At 55.2% G+C, this 16,998-nt stretch overlaps 1 protein-coding gene across 2 annotated transcripts; it reads left to right on the top strand.

Moving 5' to 3' along the window:
* Positions 1-820: 820 nt before the first annotated feature.
* Positions 821-16,446, top strand: STX1B (syntaxin 1B). 2 transcript variants are annotated; one of them, XM_012660367.1, is made up of 10 exons: positions 821-902; positions 9,487-9,561; positions 9,769-9,868; positions 9,960-10,034; positions 12,542-12,615; positions 12,982-13,090; positions 13,276-13,349; positions 15,237-15,374; positions 15,478-15,588; positions 15,831-16,446. In XM_012660367.1, exons 1-10 carry the CDS (start codon positions 873-875, stop codon positions 15,909-15,911), a joined length of 867 nt encoding a protein of 288 aa, XP_012515821.1. In that variant the 5' UTR covers positions 821-872; the 3' UTR covers positions 15,912-16,446. The 2 variants fall into 2 exon arrangements, with proteins under 2 accessions (XP_012515821.1, XP_012515822.1); XM_012660368.1 differs by lacking the exon at positions 15,831-16,446 and having other exon boundaries at positions 873-902; positions 15,237-15,373; positions 15,523-15,565.
* The last annotated feature ends 552 nt before the right edge of the window (positions 16,447-16,998 follow it).

Below are 16,998 nucleotides of genomic sequence, written 5' to 3'. Positions count from 1 at the left end.
GTCTTGGGAGGTAGTGAGCACCCTGTCCCTGGAGGTAGACAAGCAGAGCTCTGAGACCCAGCACTGCGGGGCGGGGGGCACGCTCACACGTAGAGGGGTGAAAGCTGTGGGAAACAGGCAGATTCCTTGTATCAAAAAAGCCACACAGAGGGTCAGTCTTGCTATTTCCAGTGTCCAGAGAGGCTCCTACAGGGGCACACACAGAGGTGGTCGTGTGCAGGCTCACACAGAGACACACAGACAGAAAATGTAAAATCTATATCTCCTAGGTAAAGGGATCCACATGCCCTCTCCCCAGGTTATTCCCTTAATTCATTCCCTTACCCTTCTCTCTGCCGTTCCACCCACCCTGCAGGCCACCCCGCATCTCGGTGCCTGCCCCCGCACCTCCTCTGTCTCTCTCCACTGCTCTCTGCTTCTCCAGCTCTGCCCTCCCCCACCCGCCTCTGGGCCTCTCCAGTCCCCCTCCCCGGGTGTACCCCTCCCCGGACTACAACCCCCAGGCGCCCCCAGCCCCGGGCTGCGCATGCCCCCTGCTCCCTGCCCCCTCGCGGCTCCCCCCTCCCTCCTCGCTCCTCACCTCCCTCCGCCCCCCTCCCCCGCGCTTCGGCTCCCGCATCCCTCCATCCAACCCTGTGCCGCAGCCGCATCGCCACCGCAGCCCAGGCAGAGGCGAGCCAGCCCGGGCCCCTGTCCCTGCCGGCCCTCGGCCCACCGCCCCGGCCCCGCCCCCGCCCGCAGGGCCCCCGCAGCGGCTCCGGCGCCCCCCTCTCCCCGGCGCCCCCAGACCCCAGCCTCCGGCACCGAGGCAGGAGATCGGGAGCAGCAGCAGAGGCAGGAGGACGAGGAGGAGGAGGAGGAGCCGTCGCAGGATGAAGGATCGGACTCAGGAGCTGCGGAGTGTGAGCTTGGGGGTGGGGAAAATGGGGGGGCGGGACCCCAATATTTGGGGAGCGCGTGGGGATGGAGTGGGGGAGGTGCTGGGACGTGGGGGGCGAATGATGAGATTGGAGGTTGGTAGCCGGGGCACCCCAGCATCTCCAGGCACCTGATGTCTCCAGTGAACCTGCATTTTGGGGATGGTGGCTGAAAGGGGTTGGAGGCCATTAAGATACAAGGGGGCAGGAGAGGTCTCAGGGGCCTCGGACACCTCACATTCCCAGGAGAGCCCTGGGGTCTAATCCGAGGATGCGGGAGTGAATGTCAGGCGAGGATGGGAGGGTGCTGTCACCCCCTGGGCAGGTTTGCCAAATTAGAAGGATGGGGGCGGTTACTGGGCCAGGCTGAGAGTCTAGCAGGACCCAGATTTGGGGGATGCTGTGGGGAAGGACACGGGTTGAGACTGAGATGCCAACACCTGGCAGTGAATGAAGTGTGTGTGTGTGTGTGTGTGTGTGCACGCGCATGTTGCTCCCCGTGGGGAGGGGGCACCTCTCAGAGACAGGGAGGGAAGGGTGGCCTCAGGAGACAGCCAGAAGGCCAGGGCCTGAGACGGGGTGACCCCAGAGGTGGGAGATGGGGATGCAGAGGAGAAGGGGAGGGGGTTCCTCACACAGGGCCACGGAATTGGGTTGTGTGACATGGGCTGAGCTCTGCCCGGGGGGAACTGGGGCATCCTGAGCAGTCAGGAGCCGATGTGGGCCTAGGTCTGCAGGCCTGAAGAGGCCCGACTCCCGGAGTCCGGCCAGGCAGGTAGTTGTTTTTGGGAGACGGAGGAGGGCAGCCCTGGAGGCTGCAGTGGAGGCTGCTATTTGGAGGGGCTGGGAATGGGGCTTGATGAGAATGGTTTCCCCGAGCAGGGAGGTTGCTGAGGCATTTGGAGAAATGACCTGGGGCCTGAGGAGGCAGAGCTGACAGTCGCAGTGTGCTCGTGGCCTGTGGTGTTATGTTGATAAAAGTACTGGCCCTGTCAATGAGTCCTGATGCACTGGGTCTTTACCAGAAGCCGGTTGGTTGTTACCCCAGGGTTTATTAACCCATTTGACAGATGGGGAAACTGAGGTTCAGATATGGGAAGGGACTTGCCCAAGGTCACCAACCAAGCAAGTGGGTGGGGGGTCAGACTGGAATCTAGGCTTCCCATCTGCCAAGTCGACATGGGTCTCTGCTTTTCTGGCCTTTGCAACAGAAGTCTCAGCACAGGGGGTAAAGAGCCCTATCTTTGGAGAGCCTTCTGGATTTGGGAGTGGGGACCCAGACAGACAGGGGAAGTGACTGCTGGCTCTGGGGACAGACAAGTTGGCAAGTGGTAAGAAAGGAGGAGCTGGTGGTTGAGGGAGGGAATTTTGAACGTTTATTTCTTTATTCAACTTTTACTGAATATATGCTCAGGTATGAAGAAAATGACGATAATAATAATGAGCAACAATGTTGTAAGTGTTTATACATATTAACTCATTTTGATCCTCACAGCAACCTATGAGCCTGGTACTAGCATTATCTCTTGTTACAGATAAGGAAACTGAGGCTCAGAGAGGTTAGGTAATTTGACCACAGTCACATAGCTAGTAAAAGGCAGGAACCAAACCCAGGCTTCAGCGTCGGTACTCTCAATTCCCTTCTCTCACAGTGGTTTACAGAGCAGGTTTTCATCCATAATCTCCTTAGAGCCTTACCAACTTCCTGTGAGGCAGGGGGCCTGAGAGGCTACCTCGTTTTATAGTTGGGGACGCTGAAGCCCAGAGTGGTTGAATAACTTGCCAAAGGGCACGCAGCTAGCACGTGAGGAATCCAGATTTGAATCCAGATCCCATGCTGCCAAGGCTATTCGATGACTCTGAAATCCAGGGAAAGGGAACGTGGGTTGGATGAGGTGGTGGTAGAATTGTGGTATAATCGAAGGGAGGAGGGAGAGGCTAAGGCAGGGATGGAGGGGGAGCAGGGGATGGGGAATCCTGATCTGAGTGAGTCAGGAGGCCCCTGCCCAGAGGTGAGGAATCCTGTTCACTGTGACTGCCTGCTGCCCGGGGCTGCCAGGTGGGGAAGGCTGGAGGTGTCCTGGAGGGGTGACAGGGGCTGGGTGATTGCTGATGGCTTTGATGTTAGTCACAACTCAGGGAAACTGGAGATTTGGGAGGGGGCGGCCGCCAGATGCAGGGAGCATAAGGGTCTCCCTGCCAGAATCGAGAGCTAGGAGGCTGGGACACAGGAGAGACTGGGCAAGCTGTGCGGGGCCTGGGCACAGGGTCTCTGAGACACTGAGAGGATGAGGCGGGGGCAGTGGCAGGAGGGGATGTTAGCCTGGTGCCCTGATCGTCCTTCCAACAGTACCTTAGAGTTCCCAAGGGGTTCTCAAGTCTGTTTATCACATAATGGTTGAGGGCACAGATGGGAGCCAGACTGTTTGGGTTCAAATCCTAATTTCACTACTTCCTGTGTGACCTTGGGCAAGGTTGCTTAACCTTTCTAGTCCTCAGTTTCTTCATGTGTGAATTGGGAATAATAATAGTACCTGTTTCCCAGGGCTGTCCTGAGGATTAAAAGTCGTAGGGGGCCAGGCATAGTGCCTTATGCCTGTAATCCCAACAACTCGAGAGGCTGAGGGGGGAGGATCACTTGAGGCCAGGAGTTCGAGACCAGCCTGGACAATATAACAAGACTCTATCTCTACAAAAAATTTTTTAAAAATTAGCCGGGTATGATGGCACACACCTGTGGTCCCAGCTACTCAGGAGGCTGAGGTGAGAGGATCACATGAGCCCAGGACTTTGAGGCTACAGTGAGCTATGATGATGCCAGCTCCTGGGCGACAGAGCAAGATTCTGTCCCTAAAAAAAAAAGTAGTTAATATGGAAAAAGCACCTAGGAGGGGGCCTAGTGCACAACAATGCTCTGTGTTTCTTTAGTTATTTTGAACATCATCACATAGGCCCCCTGAGATGGGCAGGACATGATCCCTGGTTTGTTTTGGAATAAATTGAGGGCCAGAGGGAAAAAACTGATTTGCCCAAGGTCACATAGCTCTTAATGGCAGAGCTAGGGTCGAACCAAGGTTTTCTGTGTCCAGTTCATCCAAGCACCTTTGGTTGGGAACTGGGAGGTGCTAGGCTGGACGTGTAGGCTGCCATGGGGAGTTAATCCGCTAAAACAGGTGTCCCTGGATGCAAGGGGCGGGGCCACGTGGAGTGGAAGGCCACGGGAATGGGGAAATGGGAGACTGGGAAGAGAGGCCAGACGAGGCAGATGGAAGAAGGGGAGGCCTGCAGTGGGGGAGGCCTGGATTTGAGGCTGGACAGGACCGAGGCTGCCAAAGGACAAGTCACATGCCCTGAAGGCAGCAGCTGAGACCTGTGTGTGGCTCTCAGGTGTGGGGCGGGCACAGTAGGTGCATTAGAAATGCAGTCCTGAAATAACAGCATGAAAGATTGGCTCAGTGTTCGAGAGAGTAGGCAGAGACCAAGAGAACCCCGGGTGATGGATTGACATCCTCCAGCTGCACAGGGCTTTCTGCCGTTCAAACGCATCACGTTTATCCCTGCTTGAGGGCCTTCGTGCTCATTCCCTCTGCCCAGAATGCTGTTCCCTCTACCCAGAACACTTCCTCTGCCTAGAATACTGTTCCCTCTGCCCAGAATGCTGTTCCCTGTGCCCAGAATGCTGCTCCCTCTGCCTAGACTGCTGTTCCCTCTGCCTTGAATTCTGTCTCCTCCACACAGTGGCACGGTTGGCTCCTTCAGGACTCAGCTCAAATGTCACCTCCCCAGAAAGGCCCTCCCTGACCGTCTGTATGAATAAAGCCTTCCCCCATACCCGTTTCTCTCTGTCACATCTTCCTGTTTATCTCCTTCCTGCTATTTAGCACAATCGGAAATTATCTTGTTCTTTTTCTATTGTCTGTCTCCCCCCGCTGGAATGTCAGCTCCTTGGAGGCAGGCCCTTCTCGCCTGTCTTGTCACTGGGTCGCCAGCAGCGCCCAGAAGAGAACTGGCACGGATCATACATGTTTGTTAGATGAATGGATGACTCAGTGAGGCAGAGGGAGGACAAGGATGGGAGCAGGTGGGCAAGGCAGGGAAGACAGAGGAGAGAGGGATAGGTGAGAGGGCTGGGCCTGGCAGTGGGAGGAGCGGGGAGAGGCCCAGGCCAGGGAGACAGATGGACAGAGCCCGGGGTGGGGGAGGGGGCACAGGAGAGGCTGCTGCCTCGAGATCAAACGCTTGCACCCCGAGGAGCATGGGTGAGCACATGTGTCAGTGCGGATGGGCACGCATGTGGGTTTTACACACACGCACACACACGCTCTCTGTGACTTTTCTGTCACCCGGTTCCAGTCTCTTCCTGCCTCTGTGTTTTGTCACCATCTCACCATCTGTCTCTTTGGTCACTGACTTGCTGGCTCACATTGTCCCTCTCCTCCTTCCATTTATGTGTCTGTCCTTGTTGTCTGCCCTCATCGACACACACACACAAGGGCCCTTAGTGTCTCTGGTGTGGAGACCTGGACTTTGGGGGGGTCCTGAGGAGGCAGACTGAAGCTGGAGGCTTGGATCTGATGCCTCCACTCCCGAGGCAGTTCCAGAGGGTGCTTGAGAGCTCAGCACTATCTCATGTCATCTTCTCAAGCACTCCAGGAATTGGTGAGCAGCAAAGATCTGCATGCCTGGGTTCAAATCCAGGCACCACCACCCCATCAGCACCCTCTATACTGTATAATTGTGGGCAAGTCAGCTAATCTCTTTGTGTCTCAGTTTCCTCATCTGTCAAATGGGAATACAAATAGCATCTACCTCATGGAGTGATTGTGAGGATTAAACATGAAATGCATTTGTTGAAAGACCAGGACTGAAAAAAATACAAAAGAATAATGAAAAAAGAAATGCAAAGCACTTGTAACAGGGCCCAACTCAGGGTAATTAGTGCACACGTGTTAGATGTATATAAATTATTATCTTCCTCGTTTGGGACACGAGGAAACTGAAGCTTGAATTGTCCATCTGTAACTTGAGGCCACCAGAAAGTGGATTGTGGCACATTTGATTATCTTGTCCTGGGTCGTCTCATTTGCCTACAGCCTGCTTTCTTTTAGACTGCTTCCAGAAATGGAAGCCATGCCCATTGCTAAACACGCACTCCTCAGAGCAGTGGGGGCCCCTGGTGAGCACTTGCACCAGCCTGCCCATTCCAGCGACGAGGGATCTGGGGCCCAGAGAGGAGCTGGGATTTGCCTACAGTCACACAGCAAGTCAAACAGAGGATGGGAGGCCCGACTTCTTGTCTGGGCTCTTCCTGCAGCCCTGGGCCCTCTCATTGATCTTGCATCCTGGCCCCATGAGGTCAGCAGTACCGAAGACACAGCAGAGCAGGCTCTTTGGGACCACGTAGGAATAGAGGGACTGCCATCTGCCTGCAGGACAGCTGGGAAAGAGCCTGGAATGTAACACCAGACAGTCCCAGGGTCAGGTCCCACCTCTGGCCTCATTTGCTGTGAAGCTTTAGGCAGGTCAGGCAACCTCTCTGAGCCTGTTTCCTGCCTGTAACGTGGGAGCGGCAGGGAGTAATGGCCAGCCCTCGCCAAGCCTTACCTGCGCTGGCAGCACCGGGCATTCTTCCTGCCTTGTCTCGTCGCCCACCCCCCGACCACCACTTGGGGTGGTCACTGTTGCCATTCAGCGAATGCAGACACTGAGGCTCAGAGGGCGGAAGCCACTTGGCCTTCTAGCTGCTGACCTGCGGCAAGTTCTTTAGCCTCCCCATGCCTCAGTTTCCCCATCTATAAAAGGGGGCTATAATAATACCTACCTCAGGGGACTGTTCTAAGAGTGAATTGGATAGACAGATGCAGTGTGCCTAGAGCAGTGCCCAGCACGCTGTAAATGCTGTTTAAATGTTTACCATAATTATAATGATGTTGGCCAATGGTCCTTACAGCCTTTGAATGAAGATTAAATAAGGTAACACAGATTTAAAATTTATGCAAGAAGTACTATCAAATGATAACATTCTGTGGGGTTTCCAGGCACAGAGCCTTACCCAGGTTGGGCCTTGGCAGGAGCTGGCCTGAGAGGGGAGGTGCTGGTGGCCGAGCGTCGCTGCAGGAGGCTGCCCAGCGTGGAGCCTCCGAGAGGGTTGTGGGTGAGGTGTGTCCTGGATGCGCGCGGTTTCCTAGCCCTGTTCAGCCTGGGCAAGTGCTCTTGGGCAAGTCACTTTCCTTTTTCCCTCTGGCCTCCTGTTCCCTCATCTGTGAAATGGGACAATGATATTTGCTGAGCTTTTCTCGCAGAGCTATGGTGATGAGGATCAAAAAGGATTATGGGTGTAAAAGTGTTTGCAAACTGTGGAGGATTATTAGCTCTCGGCTTTGTAATTATTATATCACATAAACCACATACGGCTTTCTACCTTTCTGCCTCTCTTGAGGGCAAGTAAACAGGTCGCCCAGGATGCCCCGGGGAAGAATCTAAGGGAACTGGCTCTAGATACAACAGGAGAGATAGAAATTAGACTTTAGGAAGAACTTCCTAAAGTTAGCAGAGAAAGGGAGAGAGAGAACAGGAAAGTTCCCAGGCACCCTTGCCAGTGAGAGGCCTCAGGACCTTTACGGGGCTGGCTGGGGCTGGGTGAGTGGCTGAAGGCAGACAAGGGGCAGAGGAAGGCTTCTGGCCCGAGGGGAAGGAGGCCTCACAGGGCAGCTGGTTTTTGAGGACAGAGAAGTGGAGAGGGGTGGCCAATGGGTCCTCAGAGGTGAGCCCAGCATCCCAGAGCCTCTAGGTCTATTTGTGGTGGTCCTCAAGCCAGGTGGAGGCTTGAGAAGCCAGCAGTCGTCTCAGGGTCCCTAACACCCACCTGTGCCACCCCACCTTCTGGGAGCGTCTGTGAGCCAAGACAAAGGAACCTCCCTTTCCAGGCAGATATTTGGAAATTAAACACAAGTGCTGAATGTTTTCTGATGCGATGCGGGGCCCAGTGTCTACGTGGAGAACCCCTGGGGTTCCATCTGGGCAGGGCTTCTGCAAGAGGCCAGGTGGCTTTGGGAGCATGTAGCTGGAGGTTTCCTCTGGGCTGTGTGGGCTCTTCCTGGCGCTGTCAGGGTTCTGCTCATTCCGAGTTCTCTTGGCTGTCTAGATTGCATCTGGGGCCTGTCTGGCTCTGTCTAGGTTCGATCTGAGCTGTCTGGGATCGGGCTGAGCTGTCTGGTTTCTGCCAGGCCCCTGTCTGCGTTCTGCTTGGAACCTGCCTGCCCCTCTCTTTAGGTCCCAGCTGGCTGCACCCCCAAGTAGATGCTCGTTAGGTCTTGTCTTGATTTCATTCAGGTTCTGGGGGTTAGAGTCTGAGCTCTGGCTAGATTCCTTCTGGAAATCAGGGTGAACTCTGTTTAAGTTTCCATCGGGGCTGATTAGTGTTCCAGATGTCATCGAGCTATACGGGCTCAGGGTTTGCCCTCAGCCCTCTGTCCCAAGCAGCAAAGAGTGTGGAGTGAGGAGTGTGTAGCACTGGGGAGTCCTCCCTGCCACCTCTCTTACCCCACACGGAGGCTCAGGGGCTGGGAGAACTGGCTGAGGGAGCCCTTCTGAGTGTCCCTGGGGGTGTGGCTGAAGGCCTGTGTGTCCACACGTGTTAGCGTGCCGCCCTGCTGTGGGTCTGTGTGCGGGTGAACACCAGCCTGTCAGAGTATCTCCACGTGGGTGTCGGGGGCCTATTCCTGTGTGCCTTGCGTGTCAGCTCTTCTGTCTGTGTCGCTGGTCTGTGTGTTGGTGGAGGTGCTGGTGTGGGTGGGTAAATCCCTTTGTGTCTCTGAGCCCTGCGGGTGGAGGGCTGAGCAGCTGCAGGTTGCAACTGGGAAATCCAAGCAAGGGAGAGTGGGCGGGTGTGAAGTTCGAGGGGCAGGATGAAAGGGAGTGAATATATGGAGAGAGCCGGCTCAGGGGGGCAGGCAGTGCGGGAGGTCAGGGTGTGCTGTGTCTCCCGTGCAGCCCTCGCTGGGCCTGACCGTGCTTGCTCAACTTGGCGCCTGCCTCTGGCAGTGAAGTGACCTTGCACAGGGGACATGTCTGGTTGGGTGCGGCAGGAGGGGAAGAGAAAGGGAGTAAACTGAGATCTGAGCAGGAGCGGCAGGGGCATGGCAGGGAGGTTCAGGCTCCTGGGACTCCATTCCAGAACCCTTCTCAGAACCCAGAGCCAGTTCTTACACGGCTGGCATTTAACTGGTTGTTAAAATATTGAAATACATCCATACTGGTTGGTCAATAGCAGCTGCATTGAATACCATTCCTGCCCCCCCAGACTGACTCTGCACCCACACAGCCACATCCACCCCGAAAGAAAGAGTGCCTTTTGCCAATTCCCTCCAAGGGATCCTTGGGGACATCGGATACTTTTGGTGCCCTTGCCATCTCCCCTGCGTAGGACCCCTCCCAAGACCCCTTCTCTGAGCCTAGAACTGGGAGCATCCATGTAATCATGGTAGGGAGAGGGCCAGAGAGTTAGAGAGCCAGCCTTGGGGGCCTGGGGAGGGACAGCTGATGGATGCAGTCTTCCTTTGCCTCCCAGGCGAAAGACAGTGATGATGAGGAGGAGGTGGTCCATGTGGATCGTGACCACTTCATGGATGAGTTCTTTGAACAGGTAATGAGCCTCCAATGTCCCCAGCCCCAGCACCCAGCACCCAGCCGGCAAATTCCTTTTCCCTCTCCCCCCTTCTCTGGTCCTGCCCTCTCCTTGGCCTTTTATCCATCCTCTGGGGCTGGCCCATCCCCCTGACCCCTGGCTGTTTCCCCTGGGTTCTCCTGTGGCCCAACAACTTGGCTGGCTGTGGCCGACTTTCTGCCTCAGGTGGAAGAGATCCGGGGCTGCATTGAGAAACTGTCGGAAGACGTGGAGCAGGTGAAAAAACAGCATAGTGCCATCCTGGCTGCCCCCAACCCAGATGAGAGTGAGTGCTGCTGCCGGATGGCTGTGGGGTGGGGCAAGAAAGGGTCTGAGGTCCCACCCAGACTTCTCATCCACCCTCACCCTCCCCTCAGAGACCAAACAGGAGCTGGAGGACCTCACTGCAGACATCAAGAAGACGGCCAACAAGGTTCGGTCCAAGTTGAAAGGTGAGGACTGCAATCCCTCAACTAGGGAGAAAAAGAACTCTGCCCTCCATTGGACAAAACAGGCCTTTTTTATAAGGAATGTCTACAAACTCCCAAGAGCCAGATTCCTACACAGTGAGGAAGCATAAAACCCCAGATTTCCCCCCTGATATACGTAGATTCTTTGGAGAAAGATACATGACAGGGAAATGAGAAAGAGGACGGTTTCTATCCAAACTGCAGCTGAGCTCTGCATGAAGGTTCTATCAGCATGAAGGGCCACCAGAAAAATGGTCTTCCAAGTGGCTTTGGTTTCATTAAGTCCTCATTTCTCCTGAACAGGCACCCGGCATAGCACTGAGCACCCAGTAGGTGGGCTCAGCAAATGCTCTGAATTGGTATCCTTGGCTCAGGACAGATTGGACTGTATGGCTGACATCAGGGGCTGGCAAGCTTTCAAGAGGGACTTGCCAAATGCTCATGTATTCGCTCTAATTTAAGGACTTGGGTGCTGGTAATAACCACCTTCTCCCAAAGCACTGTGGGTTGGGAACCTCCTTGTCTGCCGGTGCCAGGGGAATAACAGTGTTACTGTGATGCCACTTTGTATGCTCACAGTAATTCAGCACCAGAAAACATTTTCCAAGTACCTCCAGTGTCCCAGGCACATTGCTAGGCTTTGGGGAGAGGGGATGTATCAGATGCCTAGCCCGAGAGCACTGACCTTGGTCCGGGGACATGAGGACAGGAACTCCATGCCCTCCTGGACTCGAGGGGAGGCCACACATAAGCCTCTGATGCTGATTTGTGAAAACAAGCCCTTTGTACTCAGGAGAGTATGCTGGAATGGAAAATGCCCTTAACAGGGAGCACATTAAGTGCAAATTTAGGCAGAAGGAGTCCAGCCTCCACCATCAGCTCACTCTGGACAAATCCCCTATCCTCAGCTTTCTCATCGGTACAGTAAGAAAAATGGAAGAAATTTCAAAACTGGCTTTTTAAGGGGGAAGGGGCAGCAAAATCTCTTTCTCCAAATGAAATCTTATAAGGAGCCCCAATATATAAAAGATATACAAGTCACATTGCTCTGGCTGAACTGGAGCTGAGGGGCCTGGCCTCTCCTTCGTTCCCTGCAACAGCCCCTGAGGTTCCTTCTCAGGAACAAGGTTCCTGCTGGCACATAGTTTAAAAACCTCTGGACTCAATGGTTTCTTTGGACCCACTGAGCGCTAACCTTGAACATTCTCTATAGGATACTGAGGAAGGCTCTGTTGATTAGGAGTTCAGGGATAGACCAAGAAAGAAGCTAGGAAAAGTGGCAGTGGTTTGGTGGAGCCGACCTTCCAGACCTCCAGAAAAGGAGAGAAGATTCTCCTCTCCATCCTCTTCCAGCTGGTGGCCGGAGCTTGTGGCATAAGCTCAGGTTTTGGGTGTGACCTTGAGTGAGTTGTTTCACCCATTTGAACCTCAGTTTCTAGTCTGAAACATGGGCTGATGTCAACAAACTCCCAAGATTATTGTTAAAAGTCGAGAACCTGCAAAAGACCCCTCCCTCCCAACTTGGCCCCAGCCCCAAGTCTGACAGTAGGGCCCCAGTCTGGGCCAGCAGATTCCGGGATGCCTGGGTGTGCATTCCTGTGTTTTCCTCGCAGTGGCTGGGCCACAGCTGTTGCTCAGTCACTGTGCTGGCAGGGGAGCCTTGGGGTGCCATCCAGGCCCATACCTCCCCCGCTGCCAGCAGAACAGAGAAATGATGTTCTCAGGAATGGCCAGGAGGCCCTGCAAGGCCTGAGAGGGCCTGGTGACTCATCCCTGCTGCATATTCTGATAGTACTGAAAGAGATCTTACCATGGCTCTTTTATAGAAAATCTGAATGATAGTGTCAGGAGTGCATGATCCAGAAGCAGGAATCCCAATTAATCTGTGCACTTTTCCAGAACATCCTTTAGAAGTGGGAATTCCCGGAATGGGGATCACCTTGCAGGGGAGGGGAAGGGCTGTTTTCTCTCTTGGAACATTCATCTGTTGGCCCTAGAATGCTCCAAGGAAAGGGTGGTCACTGGAACCTGACCTCCCTGGAAGTGCCTGCCCTCCACCAGAAAAATCGCAGGGTGGGTTCTTGCTCCCTGTACAGAGGCTGTAGGAAGTGGAGAGTTCCCCACATACGGGGACCCCCCAGGGGACTGGGGTCACCCCCTACCCATGGGGTTGGGCAGGAGTTACAGCTGGTGGGACTTTCCAAGACCCAATTCTTCCACCAGAACAAGTCGCCCGCTTCTGTGTGGTGACCGTCTGACCCTCAGTCTCGCCTCCTATCTGCCTTCGGGACCCCCTCAAATGTCTGTCCGTCTGTTGATTTGCTGGCCTCCTGTCCCCTCGCCCTGGGGCTCTACTGCCCGCACTCGCCATGGGCATGATGCCTCTTCCCAGGCCTGGGGTCAGCCGTGGGGTGTTGACCCGTCAAACGCCCCGGACCCCCGCCGCACCTGCCTCGGTCTCCCGCCCGTCACTGCCCTCTCTCCCGCAGCGATCGAGCAAAGCATTGAACAGGAGGAGGGTCTGAACCGTTCCTCCGCGGACCTGCGCATCCGCAAGACCCAGGTAGGAGGCGGCGGCCCAGCGAGGGTGGCGCCCGGCGGGGGTGGTACCAAAAGCTGGCTCCGGAGGAGCCCGGGCAGGAGCGGGGAGGGTTGGGGCGGGTTGGGGGCGTGTGGGCCCGAGCCGAGCACAGACGCGGGGCGGGGCCGGGGCGGGGCTATGGGAGGGCGGGGCTGGGTCGCCCGCTGGTTCCCGCGTGGGATGGGGGCACGGACGGGTAGGGGACTGTGAACCTCTGGGGTTGGGATCGCGGCCCGGGCTGAAGAAGGGGCTGTAAACTAATCGAGCCCGTCCTCCCCACTCCACCTATGCACCTGCCTCCGCTCTCGGACTCCCTGATGTGTGTCTGTCCTCCCACCCCCACCCCAGCACTCCACACTCTCCCGGAAGTTCGTGGAGGTAATGACCGAATATAACGCGACCCAGTCCAAGTACCGGGACCGCTGCAAGGACCGGATCCAGCGGCAGCTGGAGATCAGTGCGTGTGCACCACCCCACAACTCCCTGGGCCGCCTAAGTCCCCACCAGGCCCTTCCTCTCTGCGGAGGGGGCGCCTGGCCCAAGGCCGGGTGGAGGGTGGGCTCTTAGGTCCCTGTCCCATCCCACCCCCCCAGACCCCCAGGCTGGCCCGGCCCCTGAGCAGGGAGTCCTTTCTCCCCACAGCTGGAAGGACCACAACCAATGAAGAGCTGGAAGACATGCTGGAGAGCGGGAAACTGGCCATCTTCACAGACGATGTGAGCCCCGGGTGGGGCGGGCTCTGTTTTTGGAAAGCATTTGCTCTGCTCCCTAAGCTCAGGTTGAACCGAGGTCTAAAGTCCACCCTGGAATAAAAGCCACAGGAAGCCTGTCCGGGAACTGGGGAATTCCGGGGGAGCAGAGCAGAAATGCCCCCATAACGATGGCGAGGAAGAGCGTGCCCGCCACTGTTCTAAGCACTTCACATGTTTACATTTACCCACTGACTCATGTCATCCTCACCACACCCCACAAGGGAACCCGGTTTCACAGATGTGGAAAACTGGCCTGGAAAGATGAACTCGCTTGCCCAAGGTCTCAGAGCTAGGAGCAGAGCCAGGATTTGAACGCTCAGTCTGGTTTCAGAGTCTGAACTCTTCAGTACTAAGATACGCCGCAGGCTCCCCTGCTGAAGCAGGTCCTTTTACCATAGGATTAATTTGCCTACATTTTGAAGATTTTTTTTTTTTTAAACAAATTTTAGTGTTGCTTAAATTTTGCACAGTGCCCTGCCCTTGTCATGTTATTATATATGTGAATGGATGGGCTTTCCCTGAAGTGCAGTTCTTCTTTCTTTTGGTGGACTTTCACCCGGGCTTGCCCAGTCCTGTCACTGTTTCTGCTTCTGGTGGCAGATGGCTCTGGTTAAGGGTCTAGACCAGGTTTAAAGTATGCTCTGTGATTGTCTAACAGTTTTCAGCAAGTTGTTATTTGGATCATTGGGCTTTGTTGAATTAGCCTTGTGCAAATTGATTGAGGGCCAGTTAGCCTGGACCCCACCCACTCACCCAACCACCCAAAGAGCTCTTCCCAGGCCATCTGTCTGTGTGAGAGTGGAGCGAAGCCTGGAGCGAGGCTCTGTGGGGGCCACTTCTATGTACAAGAGCTGACCCCTGCCACTGACCCACAATCATTACAATGCAGGGTGGTCGAGACCTTGGCTGAGGGCTGTGCAAGCTGCAGATGGGCCCTGAGATGGTAGTTGAGGGTGATTAATGCTGGAGTCAGGGAAGACTTCCTGGGGAGATGTCATTGAGTTGCACTTGAGAGACAAGGAGTTTTGGGACATGGGGAGATGGGTGAAGGGCACCCTAGGCAAAGAGCAGACTGAACAAAGATAGCGAGAGTGGACACTGGCCAAACAGCCATTCAATGACTTTGGGTCTTATAGGATGAGCAGGAGATGAGGGCAGAGAGGGAGCCTGGGCCTTGACTACTAAAAAGAAGGTGTGTAGCTTAGGGTAGTGGGGAGCCCTGGCAGGCTTAAGAGCAGAGGAGGAGTGGCTCGATGTGGTCAACAGAGTGGTTTGGGAAGTGAGTGGCCTAGCTCAGGCCAGGTGTTTGTGTGGAGGAGGTGTATCTGACTGGTTGGAGTCTCTCCCCCACTGACTCTTGAGGGACGCGGTGCATGTCTTTATTATGCCACCTCATCTCACACGGGTGCCCCGTGAGCACACCACCCTCTCACCCGGGCCTTCTCTGCTCTCCACTCTCTTCCATCACCCTGTCTGCCTTGGCCATCTCTCTGCCCTGGGCTTCGCTTGTGTGTGTGATGGAGGAAGCCCTGCGGTAAGGTGGTGGGCTCCGGACAAGTTTTATTTCTTGTCATTTTACAAACTTCTCTTTAGTGCTTATCATGTGCCAGGCACTGTTCTGATCAACGTACACATAGTAACTTGCCCAATTTTCACAACCACCCTAGGAGCTGGGCATTGTTATCACCCACGTTTTCTGGGTGGGGAAACCGAGGCCAAGAGAGGTTGACTAATTCACCCAAGTTTACAGCTAGCAGATGACACTGGGATTTGAACACAGACATGCGGGCCGCAGAGTCGAAGCTCTTGTGGGGGTGAAGGGTGATCACTGTTCTCCTCCCATCACCCTAGATCAAAATGGACTCACAGATGACGAAGCAGGCACTGAACGAAATCGAGACGAGGCACAACGAGATCATCAAACTGGAAACCAGCATCCGTGAGCTGCACGACATGTTTGTGGACATGGCCATGCTTGTGGAAAGCCAGGTACTGGCTCTGCCGCGCCACCCTGGGCACCTCCCTCGGGCCGGATGTTTCCTCTTCTGGCCCAACCCCCATCTCTCCCTGTGTGCATCTCCTTTGTGTGCAGGGTGAGATGATTGACCGCATTGAGTACAACGTGGAACATTCCGTGGACTATGTGGAGCGAGCCGTGTCCGACACCAAGAAAGCTGTGAAATATCAGAGCAAGGCGCGGAGGGTGAGCAGGGCAGGTGGCCTGGGGGCAGCTGGGCTGGGAGCCTGCGGGGGGCTGGGCTGAGGCCAGTGGTGAAATCGGGTGCGGGTTCTTATCTCTGGCTCTGACCTCTTCCTTTTTCTGTTTTCTCTCCCTCCTTTTCCTCACATCCTCCTCCCCATCTTTCCCCACGTTCTGTTTGTCGGTTTCTCTCTCTCTCACTCTCTTTATCACTCTGTTTCTCTCTCTCCTCTTTCTGTCTGCAGAAGAAAATCATGATCATCATTTGCTGTGTGGTGCTGGGGGTGGTCTTGGCGTCATCCATTGGGGGGACGCTGGGCTTGTAGGCCCCCCTTCTCTCTCCCAGAGCCCTCCTCCACCACATCGGGAGCAATACCCCCACCGCCCCTCTCACTCCAGCCCTGCTCCAGCTCACCCCAACCCAGACCCAGGCAGCCCCACCCCCTCCCTCACCCCACAGCAGACCCTGGAGTCCCTGGACCTCACCCTGCCATGGACCACCCCCTGCCCCCGCACGTAGATAGCAGCAGGCGTGATTACACATGCACACCAACATGCATGCCGCCGGCACATGCTCGAGACGTGTGGACACCCCAGCGTGTGTGTACGTGTGCAGATGTGTGTAGATGCACCAAATCACCCCCTCACCCCCCACCTCAAGTCTGTGTGTGGTCTGAGCTTCCCCCTTCACCTGGGTTGTTGTGTAGACTGTGGCCGAGTACAACACAGCAGCCCGCCGTGCCCCTCCCTGTCTTCTGTGAAGAGGTATGTGTGTGTACGTGTGAGACCACAGGTCTGTGGACACCCAATGTGTGTACATGGAATTTTGTGTTTTGAGTGTTTGAACCTAATTCAACAGCAGTTTCTTCATGGATAGCCCCTCCCCTGTGTCTGCTACAAATGGGGCAGGTTGTGTGTGTGCAGACATTCACACTCACATCTCAGAGGATCCGGGTGGGCCCGGTACACACAGGCCACGGCAGACACTCCCTGTGGTATAGGACAAACTCTCCTGGCTTCGTTACCCCAGTGTCCTGGGGAGGGGGTGAGTGTGTGTGTGTGTGTGTGTGTGTGTGTGTGTGTATATCGCCAGGATGTGCCCAAAGTGTTGATGGGACTTCTCAGATGGAGCCCTCCACACTGTGGACTGGACATCGGTTTTGAGTGGACACAGAAATTTGTACTTCTATGCTACCTAGAATATGGCTGCGTGAGTGTGTGTGTGCGTGCGCGCGTGCGTTTAGGGGCCTTCTACATAGTGTGTTTCTGCCCCCTGTGTATTATACATACACATGTTTATTTAAGGACATGTGCCCCATCTGGGTTTGTTTATCCAGGTTTATTTGCCCCATCCCTCTCTCCCCAGAGCTGCTGACTGATCTCTGGTATGGCCGCACACACTGCTACATCAAC

This window comes from Propithecus coquereli, unplaced genomic scaffold (assembly GCF_000956105.1).
Source record: "Propithecus coquereli isolate 6110/MARCELLA unplaced genomic scaffold, Pcoq_1.0 Scaffold66, whole genome shotgun sequence".
Taxonomy (NCBI): domain Eukaryota; kingdom Metazoa; phylum Chordata; class Mammalia; order Primates; family Indriidae; genus Propithecus; species Propithecus coquereli.
This window is presented reverse-complemented; position numbering and strand designations above follow the sequence as displayed.